Genomic DNA, 21,362 nt, shown 5'->3' on the forward strand with positions numbered 1-21,362 from the left:
CCCTGGAGGAGGAAATGGCAATCCACTCCAGTATTCTTGCCCGGGAAATCCTGTGGACAAAGGAACCTGGTGGGTTACTGTCCATGGGGTCACAAAGAGTTGGACATGACTGAGGGACTGAGCGCACACATACGTGCATGCATGCACAGTCAGCTTTAATGTTATTTAAATTCTGCAAGGTATATACCTTAAAAATGCACTGTAAAATATTGACTACTTGGAAATGTCTGCTTATTTACTCTTTCAAACTTGTATTTTGAAATATTTTCAAATGTATAGAGAAGTTGTAAGAACAGTAAACAGCTCATTTAGATAACCTTGAATCAGAGACCCATCCAAGTTTGTCAGCTCTATGAAGGATGTCATTTATAGCAAAATAATGGCATATTGCTCAGTTGTCATGTTTCTCTGGTCTCCTTCAATATGCTGTCCTTGACTTTTATAACTTCCGTATGTTTAAGAATTACAAATTGGTCATTTTGTAGAATATTACTTACTTTGAACATGATGGGTACTTTCTGGTAATTAGACCCACGGTGTGCATTTTTGGCAGGAGTATCACAGAAACAGTGCTGTGTTCTTATTCGATCATCTTCTGTGCCACTTGATGTCCGTTTATCTCATTATTGGTTGATTTTCACCAGTGATTGATCAAGATGATAGTTACCAGGCTTATTCATGGATGTAGGGGTTTTTTTTGTCTGTAATGATTAAGTATTTTGAGAAGACACTTTGAAATTGTATAACTATCCTGTACTTCAGTCCCATGTCGATTCCTAGTTTTAGCATCTGTTGATATTTCTAGTGTGAATTAATATTCTAATAGTTGCTAAGTGGTAATTTTTCTTATTCAGTCATTCGTTGTACATAATTAGATGACATTCTTCTGCAAAAAATAGCTTTCTCGTCTTCCTATTTATGCATTCAGTTAACTTATTTATATCAACATGGACCCAAATATTACTATTATCATCAGTGGCTTATATTCCATTACTAACATTGTTTATTTTCATGTTCAGATTTTCTCACATTCGGCCAGTGGGAGACCCTTCAGGCTGGTTTCTGTGTCCTTTTGACATTTTTTATTATTTTTTGGAGACAATTCCCATTTTCTGGCACTGTTTGGCTTATCTTGTGCTTTCCCTGACCCAACCTTGATGTCACCCATTTCTCCCAGACTCCGTGGTTTATTTTTGTAGAGCACGATTTGTAGACACTAAGATCTGGACACTCTATGTGCTCACTGCTAGTGAACTGATGCTGCTGTTGGCCTTTCAGGGGACATATGGTTAAGTAAATATATAATAATTTGTTTATTTCTCTATCCATTTATAGATATTGAAAACCATGAATGTATACCATTAGCTGCAGTTCATATCTAACACCGCTGAATTCATTCTAGTTTTTCACTTTTCATGTTTATAGTCAGTGAGAAATCCGGCTTCTATTTTCTCCAGTATATTTACTTACTTTTTCAGCAAGTAAGGACTACATAAAGTAACCAGTTTCCTCCCCTACTGGGCCAACACTAATTCCTACTCATGTCTACCTAAGGGGCTTTGGACTCTGGAGGAAACAGAAGGAGAGTGAGACGGAGGAAGGATGTTGTTTTTATACATTCTATCAATACTCTTCTGTGATTTATTTTAACTTATTTGTTTTGCCTAATAATGATTGTCTGGAATATTTCACATATTGGTGTATATATAAACCTGCCTAATTCTTTTTAATAAATGCTTTCTGTTTTACATTTCCAATATTTCTGTGTGTGTGTATTTCTATATTGATGGTCATTTAACTGATTTTTACATTTTCACATTTACAAATGATGCATTTTCTTTGTACACACATATGAGATTCTTCCTAGATTAATAGAAGTAAAATTTCTAGATTAAAGGGTATTTATATTTGTGGTTTGTATATATCTTGTGTTGTAAGACTGTCCTAACTTGAGAATGCAAATTATATATAGTCTCATTTAAAAGTTAATAGAGAAATCATGATCTAGATGAAAACTACTTCATTATTACATGTGTTTCCAAATGTGTAATCAGTTCAAAGTAGTTTTGTGTAATATGAGCATGCCTTTCTTCATTATAATGATAACAATATCTCATAATTTTATAGGCCTGCTTGTGGTTGTCACTATCATTTTGGTTAAACCTGATAGGATTTACTGTTTTCATTCTTAGGTTATCCAAATGTGAAACATTTTTCTTGGGATAAATACTTAGAAGAAACCAATTCTTTACCTGCTCCTGCAAGAGCTTTCAAAGTGGTGAGATATTATACTTTACAATATTTGATTCATCTGTGTTGGTAATAGTGTTCAGTCATTGAAATTTAAGAACAGAGAAAGTATTGGCAAACAGAAATGAGAGAAAAGCAGAAGACCAAAGAAGATGTTTTTGAATTTTTACAATTTTGAAAGGGAAAATGATTACTGGGGCGGGGAGGGGGTTTGTTGTTGCCAACTAAAGAATACTTCCATTTTGGACTTTAAAGTCTCCTTGGAAAATTATGTTTGAATTGGTTTGCAGTGAGTTGATTGTACAGCAGACTTCTGTTTTTCTAGCTAGATATTCTGAAAGACCAAACAGCACAAGATATCTATTGTTTTATAATGAAAACTTTATTTTTTCATTCCTTTGGGTTTTTTTATGGCAAGCTGAGATGTTGTGTGTGTGTGTGTTTAATGTTACTGCTATAAATCATCATGATTGACCACCGCAATACAAGGTCATCTGTTTTGATTATAGTGTCTTTCTAACCCAGGTAATTGCTTCTTGCCTATTAAGATTCAAAGTTAACCTCATTTGTGTGCAAGGGAAGAATACAAAAATGAAATGTATTTAAAATTTTTTAAAATCTCAAACAACTTGCTTTATAATTTGTATTTTAAAAGAAAAGAAAGATATATTAAATACTTGATTTTTTTAAAAAAAAGTGACCGTATTATAGGCAACATTTATAATAGATCCTTTTGTGTGTAAATTTATAGGATTTTTAATGATAAAATTAATTAGTAGGTATGGATCCAAATACATCAGAAAAGAACATTAAAATTTTTGAGAGAAAAATTGTTACATGAAGAAAAGCCATAAATTCAGGATTATACATGAGTAATGTTTAGAGTCATGAAATTTTATGGATTTTTATCTGACCCTCTAACTTAGCCTCATGCAGAAAAGAGCTGCTTTGCAGTTTTGCTTTGAACTGGATAAAATCATGTCAAGCTCAGTCTGCATATCTAGTGTCACAGTGATATCGGAGAGAAAATCAGAATTCCTTTAGCTTGGCCTTTGGGCGCCTTGCACTAGTTGTTCTGTTCCTTTGCATAATTTTCACACTTGATTTTCACGGCCAGACTTCTGTTACATCTGTTAGCCATCACCTTTCCTTCTGCCCATAAATTTTTCAGAGGGCCGTGGGCTTCTGCTGAGTTTTGAGATATAGGTAGCCCCATTCCTGTTCTTTGTAGAACAGTTCCACTTTGAGTGTCTTGATTGCTAATTTTCTTCTTAGAAAGGCTTCAGTTACTTTTTTTGTGTCAAGCTAATTTCTGTGTCTCCTCTCTACAACGTGAATGTTCTTTCCTCTCTTTTATAACTTTCATGTTTGTTGACTTTCGCCAAGACAGCTCCAAGTAATGTGAAAAAATTCTCCTCTTCCCTATGACTAGCCAAAAAAACCGCAGTATTCTGAATTTCAGCTTAAGATCTTTGGCTTCCTGTTTGCTCTTGTGGCTAGTTGCTCAGGCTCTTTCTATCGCCTGCAGGCTTGGCTGTGAGATTTGGGATTTTTTTTTTTTTTTGGTAAGGAGAATGAAGTCCAAAGCTATCCTAGGAACTTGAGTTGGGGAGGCTGGTTCTCTTATAATAGTTCAATTAAAAAAAAATTCTATCTTTGTGACATAGAGCTTACCTTCCCTTCCTTTGTATCTCACTATATAAAATTTTCTATTGCGGCAGAAGCCACCACATGGATTCCAGAAAAAAATGAAGCTTGAGGTCATAGACAAAAGAAATCCCATGTTTATTAGAGTAGCAACAGTTGCAGACACAGATGATCACCGAATAAAAGTAAGTATCCCTGTTGTGGTTTTGTTTTTCTTTTTTTTAACAAGACATCTTGGATGAAAACTTTAGCAGACATTTAATTTGTGAAGTCCTAAAATTACATTAGTAAAATCAAAGGAATATGCAAATTAAGTGATTACGTATCTTTGTAAGTAAGTGTTTTTCTACTTTTCTTACTTTAATCTATGTAAGTTTTCTCCTTATTTATGACTGACTTTTAATATTTTAAGTATGTATTTGGAAGAAAAAGTAGATACAGTGTATAAGGTAATCTGTTCAGAAGGCGATATAATACTTCATTTTCCAATAATATATATATATATATTCTTTTTTAATTAAGTTCAGGTTTTTTTAATGGGATGTTGGTTTTTGAGACGTCCCAGGCCATTGGGTTCCTTCTCTCTGACAATTTCTCTCTGGAAACTCTCAAGATTATCTTTGTCCCTAATATTTTGATATTTTGTGATAACATACTTTCGTTTGAGGGATTTTTTTCATTATCTTGCCAGACTTTGAGCCAGTCCTGTCATTTTCCAGACCTCCTGACATACTTGCTGCCTCCACATTGAGTCTTTCTGGATTCTACACTGTGAGCTCATTCACCCTGGCCCTGCTCCCTGTCTCTCGGAGTCTGGGCTGCAACCTACCCACTGCCTTCCAGTAGCTCAGCTCTCCCTCGCCCACTGTGCCCTCCGCACTCCTCATTGCCACGTCTGTCAGCTACTTTCCTTCTCCATTTGTCCTTCTGGGTTTATACGTTGTCAAACATAACTTTCATTTCAGAAGAGAGTGGAAATAAGCACCTGGGTCTAAAATGTGATTTATTGAGTTGCCTTTCGCCTCAACAGAAAATCCAACCAAATTAGTTTTTTTTTTTTTCAATGAAATAGTGTGCTCTCAAAAACTATTATCTGTCTTAATCTTGATATTGTCAATAATGAATATTCAGTTTTTATAAAGGGTCCAAATTACACTTTTAGGTAAAAAATGTATCTAATTTCCTAAACTATGATTTAAAATATGTTAAATTATCTGTACTATGCTTTGATATCTAGTAGTCTATTTTCTTTAGAATTTTCATTCGGCTTCATTGCTGAGTTGCTTTTATGTTAATTGTCTTTATAGTGGAACATTTCTATTATAAATATTTTTGAATGCCTCCTAGGCTTCCCTTATGGCTCAGCTGGTAAAAAATCTACCTGCAATACGGGAGACCTGGGTTCAATTCCTGGGTTGGGAACATCCCCTGGAGAAGGGAAAGGCTACCCACTCCAGTATTCTGGCCTGGAGAATTCCATGGACTGTGTAGTCCCTGGGATTACAGAGTTGGATATGACTGAATGACTTTCACTTTCACTTGTGTTTTGTACAATGCTTAAATATTTCGTGTTGTATGTTTATGTGTCTTTCTCTCTTACTCTTTGTTAGGTAATTTTATTTCATTTCAAAATAGGACCCAGCAAGAGAACAACTATCACTTAGCATTATGAGAAAGTCTGATTTTTTTGTTTATGAAAACCTCTTAATGTGCCAGTGACTCAAATAGTAAAGATGAAATGAAACTGTGCCAACTATAATAAATTTATTTCATCTGGGCTTCCATAGTAAGAGTATTAATTAGGTTTAATTTTTTTATGTATTATGTTTCCATAATTTATGATAGCAATCTTTAATTGAAGTATTGGTGGCTAAGATGGTAAAGAATCTGCCTGCAATGCAGAAGACCCAGGTTCATTTCCTGGGTTGGGAAGATCCCCTGGAGAAGGGAATGGCAACCCACTCCAGTATTATTGCCTGGAGAATTCCGTGGACAGAGGAGCCTGGGCAGGCTACAGTCCATGGGGTCTCGAGAGTTGGACACAACTGAGTGACTAACGCACACATATTTCTGATAGCAATTTTTAATTAAAGTATACTTGACTTATAATATTTTACTAGTTTCAAATATACAGTGTGATTCAGTATCTTTGCAGGTTATACTCTATTAAAAGTTATTACAAGATAATGGCTATTATTCCCTTTGCTATACAGTATATACTTGTTGCTGATCTGTTTTATACACAGTAGTTTATAATCTATTAATCCTGTACTGCTAATTTGTTCTTTCTCTCCTCTCTCTCCCCTTTGATAACCACTAGTTTGCTTTCTATATCTGTGAATCTTTCTGTTTTGCATATACAGTCACTTGTATGATTTTTTAGATTCCACATATAAGTGATTAAATAGCAGTTTTTAAGTGTATTTGCTCCTTATCAGAGAATTGTTTTGTTCCTCTGTTCATAATATTTAAATTAAATTTTAACTCTGAAATTTAACCTTAACTGCTAAAATTTTCCCAGTTGCCAGCCAGCCTAGTTTGTAGAAGAGATTCAGCTTGTTTACAGTAACTAACGTATTGTCCTCTTTCTGTTGCATATTGTCATATATTGTCAATAGATCTGTCATCTTTGATAGATGACTTTCCATTGCCAAACTGAGATATCAGTTTTAATGAAAACTAGGAAGGGGTTTGGGGTTGCACAGAGTTGGACATAGCTGAAGCGACTTAGCAGCAGCAGCAGCAGGAAGGGGTTTGGGACTCTCTATTGCAGTAGAATGGTGTCCTTTTTAGTATCATTGGAAATTCTCAGTATACAGTAGAGTTACTTAGAAGTTAAGTAAATGACATGTTAGGTGCACAGAACCCAAGTTATACCTCTAAGTTTAGAACCTCCTTGGTGGGCTCAGCCATTTTTTTTCTTATTATTTTTAGTTATCACAAGTAATTCTAGCGTGTATCCAGGTTGAAGAACCATTTACTTATTAGGATTGAGTTTGTTTGCTATAGGAAGATAGCTAAATTTTATAAAATGTAACAAATGTCACATGAGTTACATGAACATTGTTTCCAGTGTAGAAGAAACGAAATTTGGGAATAGAAATATAAGAAAACAGAGTTTTATGTACCTAGTAAAATAGAGCCCTATCACATGATGATTAGTTGAGAATTAGAATGCTTAAAACTTACTTTAAGCTATGAATTATGTATAACTTCTTATTTATTGGTAGTACTGACAGCATAAGCTGATATTCTTAACTTTCAGTGTTATTTGAACATTACTTTCGATCAGAGGAAAGAAAAGGGTTGTTTCAAATTAAACAGCTCTAAGTGTTGCTTTTATATGCAATGTATGTGAACGATGAACAAGTTTATTTTGGATCCATGAATCTTAAACTGGTTACTCCTCCTGACTGACTTTGTGATTTTTTTCTCCATTTAAAAATTTTATCCATGATTTCCTCCAGATGTGGAATTCTGTGGGATTTAATTCTAGGATTAATTGATTTCTAAGCTTGAGAAAGCAGATCCATTGCAAAGGACATTATTTTGAACCCATATATACGTGCTTTAGTAACTCTGTACTTCTCCATTACATAAATATACCATAAGTTATATAACCAGTCTTGTAGATGGTAGGCATTCTGGTTTTTTTCTGGCACAATAATGAATTGAGTTATTTAGATTATCAAGTCAAAGATGATATATTTTAAGTGTTAATCATTGTTGCCAAATACCTCTCCAGAAATATCTCACCAGTCAAGGCTCCTGTCAGTGGTCTATGAGAGCGTCCATTAATCTCATGTTCACTAGCTCTAGGAATCACCGAAATGGAACATTCTGGCAGATTGAAAGGAAAATAATTGCATCTTGTGATTTTAATTTGTAGCTTTTTAGTTATAAGTGAAATTGTCTTTTCACATGTTTACCATTCATTTTTATTTTTCTGTTTATGAGCTGTTTGTTGCTTTTCCACTTTTTCTATTGGATTTTTCATCTTTTTATACTGATATATGTTTTTTTTTACGAATTGAAGAACAAAGTACATTGTCACATGTTAACAAATATGTTTTTCACGTTTCTTTTGGGTTTTTCATCTTGCTAGCAGTAGTATTTGCCATTGTGAAGATCTGAACTTTGATGTAGTCGAATTGATCCATCTTTCATTTATGGCTTTTGAGTTTGGCATCTTGCTTACAAAGGCTACCAAACTCTTAAGATAAATACATTAATTCATGCTTTCTTCTAGAACTTTCATTGTTCTGTTTTCAATATTTGAATTTTTATGCATCTGACGTCTATTGTGTTTTTATTTGTATATTCAGTGTACTATTTATAAGTCAGAATGAAGATGGTTACCATTGGCAGAGTTTTTACTGTAGGGATTTTTGTGACCTGAATTAAACTGTTGATCCCTTTTTGTTATCCAGGTTCACTTTGATGGCTGGAATAGCTGCTATGATTACTGGATAGATGCAGATTCTCCTGACATTCACCCTGTCGGTTGGTGTTCAAAAACTGGCCATCCTCTTCAACCTCCTTTGAGTAAGATTCACAAAGATTACTTAAAGAAATGTTTCCATTATTGCGTAGTGTGCTTATTATTCTCTTTTCCTTCTCATTCCACTTCTCTCCTGTACATTTTTTCTCTATATAATTGTTTTTCCTCTTACTGCATTTTTAGTTAACCTGATAGTCAAAAGTACATAAAAGAAAAAATTTAATATCTGAAAAAGTGGTGTGTGCCTAGACTTACTTTTATTTAGCAGTATTGTCATCTTTTAAAACTAGTACTAAATTTTGGAAGACAATTTGTCAGACTATCAAAATTTAATGTATCATTGTCAATATCCTAATAGTGACTGGATACAATAGTTTTGCAAAGTAGTACTATCAGGAGAAACTGGGCAAAGTGTACAAAGGATCTCCCTCTGTGTTATTACTTACAATTGCATGTGAGTCTACTGTCACCTCAATAAAAGTTTTAGTGAAATTCAGTTTTTGAAAAAGGTACACCATGAGCTTAACATGTGTGTGCCGTCACTTCATTCATGTCTAACTGTGTGACCCTATGGTCTGTAGCCCACCAGGCTGCTCTGTCCATGGGATCCTCTAGGTAAGAATACTAGAGTGGGTTGCCATGTCCCCCTTTAGGGAATCTTCCCCACCCAGGGATTGAACCCGTGTCTCCTTCGGCTTCTGCACTGCAGGTGGATTCTTTACCGCTAAGCCACCGGCGAAGCCTTGAGCTTAACACTGGATTTCAGTTGTGGAGGAAAATAAATATATTGTAGAAAGAAAAATGTGGCAAATACAATACATTATTATGGGGTTTCTTAAAAATTTAGCGTGCCCTTCCCAACTAGTGGCTTCGTTCCTGGATGTCACCTAGAAACTGCAAAAGGCCACCAGAATGCACTGCATGATGTTGGTCACAGTATGTTTAAAATAATTAACCTTGGGAACAAATATTGCCTAATTGAATTTTGGTGTACTCATAGTACAACTACTGTGCAAATCATAAAAATATTACTATTGAGTTGAAGCTAAAGACCAAAGAAGACTGCTTCAGAATAGTATATACCCATGTTGTCCCTAATTTATGTAGCAGAAGCAAACCAAAGATTTGATACATGTACATATGCAAATGTAGGTACATTTGGGAATGCTCGGAACATCTAGGAAGGTCATGTTAACATGCTTAGTCAGGATTAAGGAGGGTATGAAATGTGAAGAGAGTCACTTAAAGGGGATCTGTAGCTGTTCTGTATCCTGGTGTGTTGTTTGAAGTTTTCACAGCGTGCGAGTGTTCATATATTAATTATGTTATTTACTTGATCAAGCTGTTTAGAATCATCTCATCATTTCAGATTTAGGTATCTCTGGAATTTGTGACATTTTGAAAGAGGGTTGGGTCAAAGTTTACCGTTTCACTATTAAAGACAGACAGTGTGAACGAAGTACTAGGGAAAACCTTTAGAAGTAGAGACTTTAAACATAGTTTTAATTTTGTAGCACCTTCTTTTTCTGTGTGTAAGTGTTGATTGAAAAATTGTTGTTGTCATTGTTGTTTTCTTATTCTGCTCCAAGGCATTTGTCTCTTACAGCCTTAACTTTTTGCTTTTTTTTTTTTTGGCTTTTTAATAGGCCCCTTAGAACTGATGGAAGCCTCAGAAAACGGTGGCTGCACAACCCCAGGATGTAAAGGGATTGGCCATTTTAAGCGAGCGAGACACCTGGGCCCTCACAGGTATTTGGTGCTTCCACTCACATGGAGATTCCTTCTGTGGTCAGATAGCGGGTGCCTATCCTTTGTAGGTGGACGACAATGATTCCCATGTACACTTAATAGATATGAACTAATTCTGCATTCAGATCCATATGAACTATGGTTGCTATGGTGACCATGTAAAAATGAAGAGTGTATGTGTAGTTAAATATTCCTGGGAGAGAATGCATTCGTGAATGAAAATAGATTTACGGTAGCTTCTTGGCAACCTGACTAGTTTTATAGTTACTTTACATCTTAAAGTCATTTTGGGTTGACCGTTAATAGTGAGAAGAGGGCGGGCCTTGTTTAAAGTATTTGTTTGGTAAAATATTCTGATTGGGTGACTCAACAATTTGAATAGTCAGAGGTGAGATTATTGTAGATTAGCAGCAAAGATCACAAAAAGCGCAAATATAAATAGACACATTTCAGAATACATTGGTCAAAATTAAATGGCTTTCAATATTTTTCTCTTACTTCTAAGTAACTTAAAAGAGAAACCAAAATTATACATTTGAAATTTGATGTGTTACTTGGGCGACTTGGGTTATTTGTAGACGTATTCAAATATTACTGGAATAGTAAGAAGTTTCTGTGATTTTAACTGGGATTTTTAGAGAACAGAGGCATCACCTATTCTTGTATATATTAAAATAATTTGTCAGTGTAAAGTGTTCTAACTGCATGTTAATTGGATTGCCCAGTAAGAAAAATGATTCCTTGTTTATCTAGTTTATGCAGGTTGTGAATCTCAGTCCTTAAAACATCTGAAGATTGCCCTGCCTGTTTCTCTAAGAATTAATAGGAATTGTAAAATTGACCTGGTTGTTCTATCTTCATATAGGTTTCTTCTTCCTTAAATTTCTGTAACCTCAAAGCCTTCTGCAGCACTGCAGCCAAGTTTGTTTTATGGGGTTCAGTGTGTTTCAGAGTAAAAATCTGCATGTAGACAGGATCATGATTCCACTTGCAAATATCCATTTAAAAATCCTTTTTCTGGCTTGTATGACTGCAAGCCAAAAGCAGTATGATTAAGGGGAGATAAAAATACTGTATCCTAGGAGTGATTCAGTTTTGGCCAGTGAAGGCAGCTGGATTACTTTCAGGCCTTACAGTAGTATCTCTCCTACCTTCCCCATCCCTGTGTGGATATGTTCCAAGATTCCCTGTGGATGCCTGAAACCTGGGATAGTACTGAACCCTATATATATTATGTTTTTTTTTTTCCTATTCATACATACCTATGATAAAGTTTGACATAAATCACACACAGTAAGAGATTGGCAACAATAATATTAAAATAGAACAGTCATAAATAATGTACTGTAATACAAGTTATGTGAATGTTGTCTCTCTAAAGTCATATTGCACCCATTGAATGCCTTTTCCATTTTAACTATGCAGCTATTATGTGCTGTGGCCCTCACTTTTGCAGTCTGAGGTATGACAGGAGAACTAGGGCAGATCTCTTTTTCCTCACAATTTGACAGAAGATTCATTTTTACTGCAGAGATTATTTCCCCATGAAGTTGAGAGTTGTCACCAGTTCACCTAGAGGAAGCACTTTATAGGTACCTGAAGTGCCAGCATCACTACTATTGTGCTTTGGGGCTGTTATTAAGTACACCAAGGATGGCTTAACACAAGCACTGTGATACCTTGCCAGTGGATCTGGTAACCGAGGAGGCTACTAGGTCACTAACAGGCTGGATGCACTGGACTGAGGGGTGATTTGCTTCTCACAGGGCCAGAGGGGGACAACGTGAGATTTCATCATGCTGCTCAGAATGGTGCACAGTTTAAAATTTTTTATTTCTGGAATTTTTTATTTAACATTTTCATACTTAGATTGACCTCAGATAAGTGAAACCATAGAAAGCGAAACCAGGATAAGGAGTGACTATGGTATATAAATCCAAATAACTCATTAGTATGCCAGACTTCTTTATATATCTATAAATTCTTTCATTCAGTAAATATTTTTGAGCAGCAGGTTTTTTTTTTTTTTCCTAATAGCATGTATTGGATAACCTTCAAGTGACCCCATAATATTGGACTGTTACTTTCTTCATTTTCTTGGTGAAGCCACCATTACACTGTAGAGGTTTCTCTAACTTGCCTAATTGACAGCTGGTGAGGAGGGAGCCAGGAATAGCACCCAGTCTAACTGTGCCCTTGACCACTCCCCTGTCACTGAGAATCAGGGCATGGCTTTCCGAATAAGTCACAGATCTAGCCTTCAAAGAACTCAGGGACCTAGTGCAACTATGAAAACTCGATTTAATTGAAATATGAGATACAAAGTAATAACTAATATTGAAACTTTGACACGTGTACCTTTCTGCTTTACAACCCTAAGATGTTCATTGAACCAAAGGCCGTTTGCTCAAATTATGAAGGAAAAGATAAAAGAAATCTTAAAAATGGGTGAATACTGACATTATGTTGTGTGGTACAATCAAAATTTACAAAGAATTTTTCTTTTTGGTCTTCTGGGAAGAAAATCCACCTTATAGCAATGTCTGTAATCTCTTTAGGGGTGCAGTAGGTCTGAGCAGAGAGGTTTGCCTGTCACAGCAAGGTCTGTGCCAACAGTCCTGTCCCCTGCTTTATGGTACCAGCCACTCATTAAGACCACCTTTCCCCAGATGGGTTGTGGACCTCAGAGGTGGTCTATCCCCATTTCACAAACTTTCAGTGATTGTCTCTGCAGTGTTTTTTCAAAGATTCAGTGTTATATTTGCTAAGTGAAGGGAGGAGAATCATATAAGATGTTACGGAGAAATGTGGTTAGAAAAAAATCTTTCGGTATAATTGAAGCCATAGTGGAGAATGACGTATTGTTTGGGGGGATGAAAGAGGAAGAAGTAGGCATCACAGCTTATAAGACGTGCACTGACACAGAGGTGCTCATTTCCTTGTCACCTATCAGACATAGCTGGCAGATCTGTGCATAGTCCGGGGCAGGAGTGCAAGCCAGAGGCCTAGCAGACAGGGCCGACTGCTGCCTGGGTCGTGGCTTCCCATTTTCTCAGGCCACCCCACTGGCTTTTCCTGGTCTTCCTGGATATGCCGTGCTCGTCATACACTTCCTGCTCTTTATCTGGCGGGACACTAACCCTCAGTAGCCACAGTGTGTTTACCGTTTCCTTACCAGACTTGTGGAAAAGCTGCTGCGTCACGAGCGTTCTTTGACAGGTTCATTTCGCTGGTGCTTGTTTTTGTCCTTGCCAAGAATGCTGTGTTTAGGAAAACGTAATGAGAAAATTCTCTTCAGATTAATGTGAGAAATTGCATAAATCAAAACATGCATTCTTTGCTTAGATAACAAAGAAAGTTGCTCTTTTGGCAAGAATTATCAATTTTGTGAATATGTAAGCACAAGGCTATGTTTTGACTAGGATGTGTTGTTAGCGTCTCCAAAAATTACAATAGTTGAATTTGATCTAAGAAGTGTTGGAAATACAAATGTGTTTTCAACAATGAAATTTAAAAATGTGCTGTTTTTAAATGTGATATAAACGATCAGTGAGCGAGTTGGATGTGGATACGGTGTTCCCATTTCTAGAGATGCTCAGAAGCCAGATGACAATTCTGTCTCTAGCAAGGCAGTATTAATATTGGCTATGTCATGGTATATCCCTTTCTTGATTCACTCATTTGGCTTACTGAGAGGTCATAATGAGGAGAGATTAAAAGAAAACTAAAGTTATATAAAACTGAATATTTTGTATATCTAATGTCTTCAGAAGTGAAGTAAATCTTCTCTATGTAAGATTTTTATCTCAGTAAAATTAAACAGGAAAAGAAAAACAAAATAGAGAGTACTTCCTACAACCTCTAAAGGATATTTATAAAGTCCATAGAGAGTTTTTAAAAATTAATAACTCTGGACATACACCTGCAAACCACAGTCATCATTTTAATTCAAGATTCAGTCCACTCATGGAACAAACATTTATTGAGTGCCTGCTGTATGCAGATACTGGGCTAGGTGATGGTCCGTACAGAGAAGGCCTCACTTCTAAGGAGGCCAGCATGTTATAAATAGGGATTTGGAGACGCATGAATGAGTAGTACTCAGAATCATCACCTTTTCCTGAGGGAAGCAGTGAGCCTCCATAAGCAAGGCATGTTAATGGAGTTTTTAATGCTGTTGTTTATTTTTGCTGATGGCCTTTTACCCAGTAGAGGTTAAGTGTTCCCCTTCTTCTCCTTTTAAAATAATAATCCTAGGCAGGCTTTGTGTGTGTCTGTGACTTCCTAGGTGCCAGGCTCTGTTTTAGGACTTAGATCTGTTATCTTGTTTTATTCTCTCAGCAGCTTTATAAAGCTGGCACTACTCTAATCTCTGTTTCACAGAAGTGGGAACAGAGATTTAGAATGCTTGAGAAAAGTACCCAAGATCAGAGAGTGGCAGACCCAGGATTCAGCCTAGGCTCTTAAGGCACTAAAGCTCCTACTCTTAACCGCTAGACTCTCATGCAAGCCACAGTAGCTGGATAGAACTTGTATTTTATAGATTCCTGTCTTGACAGAGAGTGAGAATGAGCATGTGAGCACTTAGGAAATGGAAGACATCGTCCAATTGTTTAAATAAATGTATTTACAACTAAAAAGGTTGTAAAGGTGGCAGTGGGAGGTGGTGAACAAGGCCGTTTTTTCCCCTTTCCTAATACACTGGACAGTCATTCCAAGGAAAAACTGCCTCCTTGCAGGGGCCAGTGGGACAAGAATTTATATATATATAGCAGGTATGGAATGATTTGCTAATAGAACAGAGTTCACCCTAATAAAGTCCTCATAGGAAAGAGCTGTGTAACCCTGTGTGAATCTGTTCCCCTGATGTCTGGGGAACTGTGTAACAGCAGAGTTGTGTGTACATGTATAATTGCATGTGCCCATGACTGTAAGTGTGTACCTGATGTTGTGCCATGGGCCAAGCCTTACTTATGTTTGTTATTAGAAACTGAATAGACAAGAAAAATGAAAATGATTATAAGCCTAGTGAAACCCACTTTTCCCAGAGAAGTTTAATCAGCACTTCTGTGTTTATAAAATCATTAAAATTGCATATGAATTTTATAAACTTAAAAATGAGGAAATTGGCCCAGAAAGGTTACGTACTGCCTCAGTTCATATTTAACCTTTCTGAGCTTCCTTGGCGGTACAGTAATAAAGAATCTGCCTACCATTGCAGGAGATTCAGGTTCGATCCCTGGGTCTGGAAGATCCCCTGGAGGAGGAAATGGCACTCCAGTATTCTTGCCTGGGAAATCCCATGGACAGAGGAGCCTGGTGGGCTACAGTCTATGGGGTCGCAAAGAGTTGGCATGACTGAGCATGCACACACAGTTCATAGCTATCTGGCAGCATCATCTTGCTAAGAGGTGGTACTCTCAGGTTTAATTGTCATGGATTAGGGATAAAGAAATAATTCAATATTGCAAGGTACTTTTTGCTCCTGTAGGAGACAACTGGAGTTCATATGCTAATGGGATGATACTAAGCAAGTTCCCTTTTTTAAAGCCTCAGTTTCTGCATCTACAAAATGAGCATTAGAATAGGAATGATTTTCCAGGGTTTGGGAGTTAGATGACATCATGCAAGTAAAGCAACATACCCTGGGCAACACACTCCATCTGTGTAATGTTTGTTGTCATTCTCTTCATTTTACAAGTGTCTTGTAAAACAGAGTCTTCCAAGTTTGTTTGCTCATTGTGGACAGAGCTGCAGAGCACATTTAGAGCCAGGTTCTTGATTTCCGTCTGGGGCATTGCCCATCCCTCTGTTCACACTTTATTTGCATTCTGTGCCTTTTTATTTTTTAAATCACCTCCCACTATGGGAACCAGCTGGTGTCCCTTTCTGTCCCAGAGTAGTTGTAAGAACTGGAGATGTTTAAACCCATTTGATTTTTCTCAGGGTTCAGAAGAAGAGAAGGCTTAGCACAATATGTATAGCCCATCAGCACAGGGTTGTGTTGGTTGATCATCCTGGCCCAATAGTATATCTTTGTTCAGAAGGCTGTGATTGTTTCCCTGCTTCAAAGTGAGAGTTTGGAATTTCCCTCTGGCCCTAGCAACCAAGATAAGGGGGATATTTAGGTGCCAAGTCTCATTCTGCAGCCTTGCCTCCCTGAGCTACCCATGTTTACATATGGTGGTCTAGAGAGACATATTCTTCCTTTACTTAATCAACAAACAGGAAGGGGCTGCCCTTGGGGAGCTTATAAACCTTCTAAACTACAACTATTCACTGTAGTGTGTAGGTGGGAACCCAGCCCATCTAAAAATCTGGGAATCTTCCCAATGTTAGAGTGGGGTTAAAATCAGCACCCTCATTTTCTTTTCTTTCTTCATATCTGATGAATTTAAAAATGAACATACAGATAGTTATTCAATAATTGTAAAGCCAGGTGTTTAACAGTGAGTCAAACATTGGATGGTTGTGATATTCTAGGAAGAGCAACATATTATGTGTCAAAAGAAATTAATAAAAATTATATTCATATTTTTTTCCTGCCACTTTTTTCCTGAGTGATAGTCACTCAGTTGTGTTCGACTCTTTGCGACCCATGGCCTGTAGCCCATCAGGCTCCTCTGTCCATGGGATTCTCCAGGCAAGAGTACTGGAGTGGGCAGCCATTTACTTCTCCAGGGATCTTCCCAACCCAGGGATCGGACCTAGGTCTCCTGCATGGCAGGCAAATCCTGTATCAGCTGAGCCACCAAGTAGATAATTTGCAATAGGGTACATACACAATATGAGGAAGAAAGAACAAAATCAAGCTTGATTGTGATCTGAGAGTTGGTTAATGTATTTCCTTTATCAGAAAGAAAAGAATCAAGAGCAAGAAGAGATAGTTGTGTTTTTTGTCCTTTTTGTTTTCAGGGGAAGGGAGTTCATTAAAGATGAATTTGGTTTTAACCATGTTTATTATAAGACATAGCAGTATAAAGTGACATGTAAGTAAAGAAAATAAAGATGCACTTTTGCTTACAAGTTATCTGTGATAAATTTTATAGACCGTTTGCAGAATTACTTTGGGAGCCTGTGCACACTCTTCTCCCCTCCCAGGAGGATGTGTCAGATTCTCTTGGTAGAGGGCAGAAAGGCAGTGTTTAAGAATTTTCCCCAAATATTACCTAATCGGAGGAAAAGAATATGCAGGACACTAGTATAATTTACCCAACTCCACATCATTTCCAGATTTCAGGAGGTTTCCTAAAAACCAAGGGCCAAGATAGGGAGTTAGTCAGAGTGGTTGATTCTGTACCAAGATGCAGAAGCTGCCAGTTGTTCTGGAGTCGGAAGGCTGAGGCCCAGGCACAGGAGTGTCCTGACTTCATGCTGAATGAACAGTTAGTGACCCAGATTCCCTTTGCTTGGATGACAGGAATGATCCTCAGAGGGAATCTTAGAGACCAACCCAGTGGTCACCAGTGGAAGGGAAGGGAGCTAGGTGGGTCATTATCCAAGTTGCCTCCTTGTCCTTTTTCATATCAGGAACAGGATTAGCTTGAGGTTGATGTTTTTTTCTGGGCAATCATGAATGCATATGGGCCTGGAGACAGGAAACAGGGGAACCTCCTTCCTTTAGAGGGCAGCAGCTGTTACAAAGGAAATTAAACAGTTTGTGGTGACCCTGGAATCACTTTAGGAAGCAGGTCTGCTCTATCAGTCATCTGCCTCTCTCCCACCTCTGTCACCAACACTCCTAAAGCACTTCTCTCCTGGGCTGATTGTTCACAGAGTTACACATAGGCCCTGCCCTTGGTAACCTCATTGACCATTACTCACTTCCAGAGATTGCAGGAGATTGTATTTAAAAATTTAGGGCAAAGACATATTTTTTATCAGAATATACTTAAATTATGTTTTAAAGGTGAAATATTTTATGCTATGTGTCTAATCTATGTAACTATATATTCAGTTAAATTTTTGCCCTTCACATTTTGTAGCTTGTTGTCTTAATTGGAAGAAGTAATTATGGTCTAATAGGAATCTTCTCTTCTTTCTTTTTTCTATTTGTAACATTTTAGTGCTGCCAACTGTCCCTATTCAGAAATCAATTTGAATAAAGACCGAATTTTCCCAGATCGTTTAAGTGGTGAAATGCCTCCAGCTAGTCCATCGTTTCCAAGAAGTAAAAGGGCAGACACAAATGAAATCTCTTCGTCTCCTGAAACCAGGTAATTAAAGTGGTAATATTAGTGTTATTCAGAGGTACTGTGGTTGAAAGACAGTTTTTTCCTTAGGTGTTTTGTGCTCTATGGTGATGTCTTCTAGTACATTACTGAAAATGCCCCTGACTTAATGTGAAATAATGGTGGGGGTCAATACTTGGATTTAAAAAAATTTAGGCAAGTTTTTTATAAAAGTATATGCACATCAGGCAAGATTTCTCTTGTTCATCTTTTAGCTGAACTTGCTTGATATTAGAAGTTTGGAAATCCCAGTCATTTTATTTCCTGCTAATTCATATTTCTCAATGAACTGATCGATATTTATATAAGATCATACTCTGTAAAGAAGATGATAGATACCCTGTGAGGAATGGACCTTCTTTTTAGTTTTCATTATATGCCACGTGCTTGTATCTACGTTGTTTCATTTAATTATTAGGGTATTTGTTGTACAATATACTCGGTCATTTGGTTTTGATTTTACTTGTAGAGTTAAGTTGGAACATTTTAACCTCTGTGGATTATTCCAGTAAAGAACCAGGTTTTGTTTGCTGTATCTTTAAGTAAATGGCCTCTGTCCTTGCGTTGACTGAAATACTACAAAAAGAAAACAGAGTAATAGAAAGATGATCCTTCACACTTATGTTTGGGGACTTTTCTTTTATGGAGAGTCTTTAAAATCTAAGGCAGTGTAGTTCTTTGATTATTTTAATATTTGGTAGCTTCTATTCTCACGAATGTACCAAGTAAACATTTGAATTAATTAGTCTGATTCTCAGTTCACAGCAATGTTGTTGAAGCAATGGCATTTAAAATATCAGTATCCTCATAGAAAAGCAGTTTTGCCCTATAGATGAAGGAGAGTTGTAACCTCTTTAATTAGAAACAACAGTGATGATTTATTCTTAATCCTTAAAACCATGAGCGATGTAACCTAAGCTCATTCACCTAACTCACAACCCTATAATGAGGGCATATCACTTGAGGAAATTTACTTTAAGACAAAGGAAGTACTAATTCACATAGTAGTGATTATAGCAACAGAGTTCATTGACTCACAAGGAGGTAAGGATCCTTAAAGTTTCGATTTCAAAAGCCAAGATATTGTGTAAAACTTTAAAAGGATACTCTGAAGTGCTGGCGGTTTGACCTTTACAGGCTTTGCACTAACTTTCTGGGCCCTGGGCTGGGTAGCTGGGCTCAGTTTCCTCACAGCAGAAAGGAAAATGTTAACAAATGAAAGGTTGTTAATAAAGAAGTCTAATCTTATGGCTTGAGAATGGTTGCTTTAAGGTAGAATTAACAGAGTTGAAGTTAGCTGGCTTCTTTGCTGTAAATGAATCTGTATGAACGTATTTCATATTTTTAAAAAATTTAATTTTTAAAAGATTTTTATTAGAGTATAGTTGATTTAAAAATGCTGTGTTAGTTTCAGGTGTACAGCAAAGTGAGTCAGTTATACATACGTCCGTTCTTTTTTAGATTCTTTTCCCATATCGGCCATTACAGAGTACTGAGTTCCCCGTGTTATGCCGTAGATCCTTATTAGTTATTTGTTCTGTACATAATAGTATGTATAGAAAACATGAAATTATTTGATCACTGATTCTTTTACCTGATCTTAAGAATGGTAAGGTGTACAAAGCTCTGAGACCAGTGAGTAATAAGTAATCAGTCCTCAATAAATGTTAGTTTTCATTAGTTTTGTTGCAAGATGAATAGTTTGCTTATTTGTTTCTTTTATTCCAGAGAAGGAAAGTAAGGCCGGCACATTTTTTAAATATATACATATACCTAGGTTAAACTTTGAATAGAGCACTCAAACAAGATGATTCTCATGATGTCAGATAATGTTCTCTCCTCTTTTCTCAAAATCGTTACTCACGTGGATGGAGTTCCAAGTCAGGTTTTAACACATTTTATTTGCGTCCTTCATAATAATTTTCAAAACATTGGTCTACCAGACTGTATTTTTTTTAAAGGCATTTGGCACAACAAGAGACAGCTAGCACCCCCAGAAGCAGACCTGGAGACAAAGATTTGATTGCAGGTGATTTATTTAAGAGGTGAGGAAAGCGCCAGTGGGGGAGTAAGGAGGTGAGGCCACGAAGGGAAGACAGCTGGTAAAAGCTTCACTGTCACACCAGCTACCACTGTGAACAGCAGGAACACAGTCCTGCTGGGGCCCCTCTGGGAGGCTGTGTAAAACACACATCTCAGGTTTTCCCACCATAGGGATGAATGCGCTCAGCTATTTTAAACACTTGGAAAGGAATTATCCTTCAATGAAAAAAATGAATAAAGTGGAAAAAACAAACACCAGAGTTCCCTTCGGTCACGGAGCAAGGCTGCCAGGGTGGAAGGATGAGCGAATGCCCCAGCACGTCCCCTGCCACACAGCAGGCAGAGCTGCCAGAACCCAGGTAACCCTTGGGAAGGCAGAGCAAGTGAGACAGGTGGGCACAGTGGGTGGCCAGGGGACGTGGTCCAGGCACGGCTGACAGTGTCTGCTGCACCAGCCCAGTCACCCATTTCAAGTGCCAGCTGGGCACCAGAATGAAGTATGCTGGCATTGCTTTTGATCCAGAAGCAGAAATAATAAGGCCAGATAAATGAACAGTTTGAGGAATACCTATGTCTTTTTCATACCAGAAAAGGTATTTTAAGGGCCAGTTCCTAGGCCACCTACTCGGAATAGACCCATGGACGACTGGTGTTCCTTATCTGTGCTTCCCAGGCCTGACTCTATATCTGATCCCCTGACATCTCTAATATTCAGATTAGGGGCCCAGCCAGCCAGAACCTTTCAGTCTGGAGCCCAGGAGCCTGCATTTTAAAAGTTCATTTGGGAATATATCTCCCTGCTTAAAATTTTCAGTGGCATCTCTTAACTCTTCGAATTAAAGGCCTAATTCTGAATGTAGCCTGCAAAACCAGTGTTATCTGGTATCTGCTGAACTCTCCAGCTTTTTTCCTATCAGGTCGTTTTTAAACTTAATGCTTCA

At 37.2% G+C, this 21,362-nt stretch overlaps 1 protein-coding gene across 6 annotated transcripts in view; it reads left to right on the forward strand.

The window, feature by feature from the left end:
- L3MBTL3 (l(3)mbt-like 3 (Drosophila)) overlaps positions 1 to 21,362 on the forward strand; it is a 102,459-nt gene that overhangs the window by 55,197 nt on the left and 25,900 nt on the right. For all 6 annotated transcript variants that reach the window (XM_005684735.3, XM_018053199.1, XM_018053198.1 and 3 more), the window contains 5 exons: positions 2,193 to 2,278; positions 3,972 to 4,082; positions 8,328 to 8,442; positions 10,045 to 10,147; positions 18,214 to 18,363. In XM_005684735.3, the coding sequence (XP_005684792.1) occupies positions 2,193 to 2,278; positions 3,972 to 4,082; positions 8,328 to 8,442; positions 10,045 to 10,147; positions 18,214 to 18,363 (565 nt within the window). The remainder of the gene's footprint in view (positions 1 to 2,192; positions 2,279 to 3,971; positions 4,083 to 8,327; positions 8,443 to 10,044; positions 10,148 to 18,213; positions 18,364 to 21,362) is intronic.

The sequence above is a fragment of the Capra hircus genome, chromosome 9 (genome assembly GCF_001704415.2).
Source record: "Capra hircus breed San Clemente chromosome 9, ASM170441v1, whole genome shotgun sequence".
NCBI lineage: Eukaryota > Metazoa > Chordata > Mammalia > Artiodactyla > Bovidae > Capra > Capra hircus.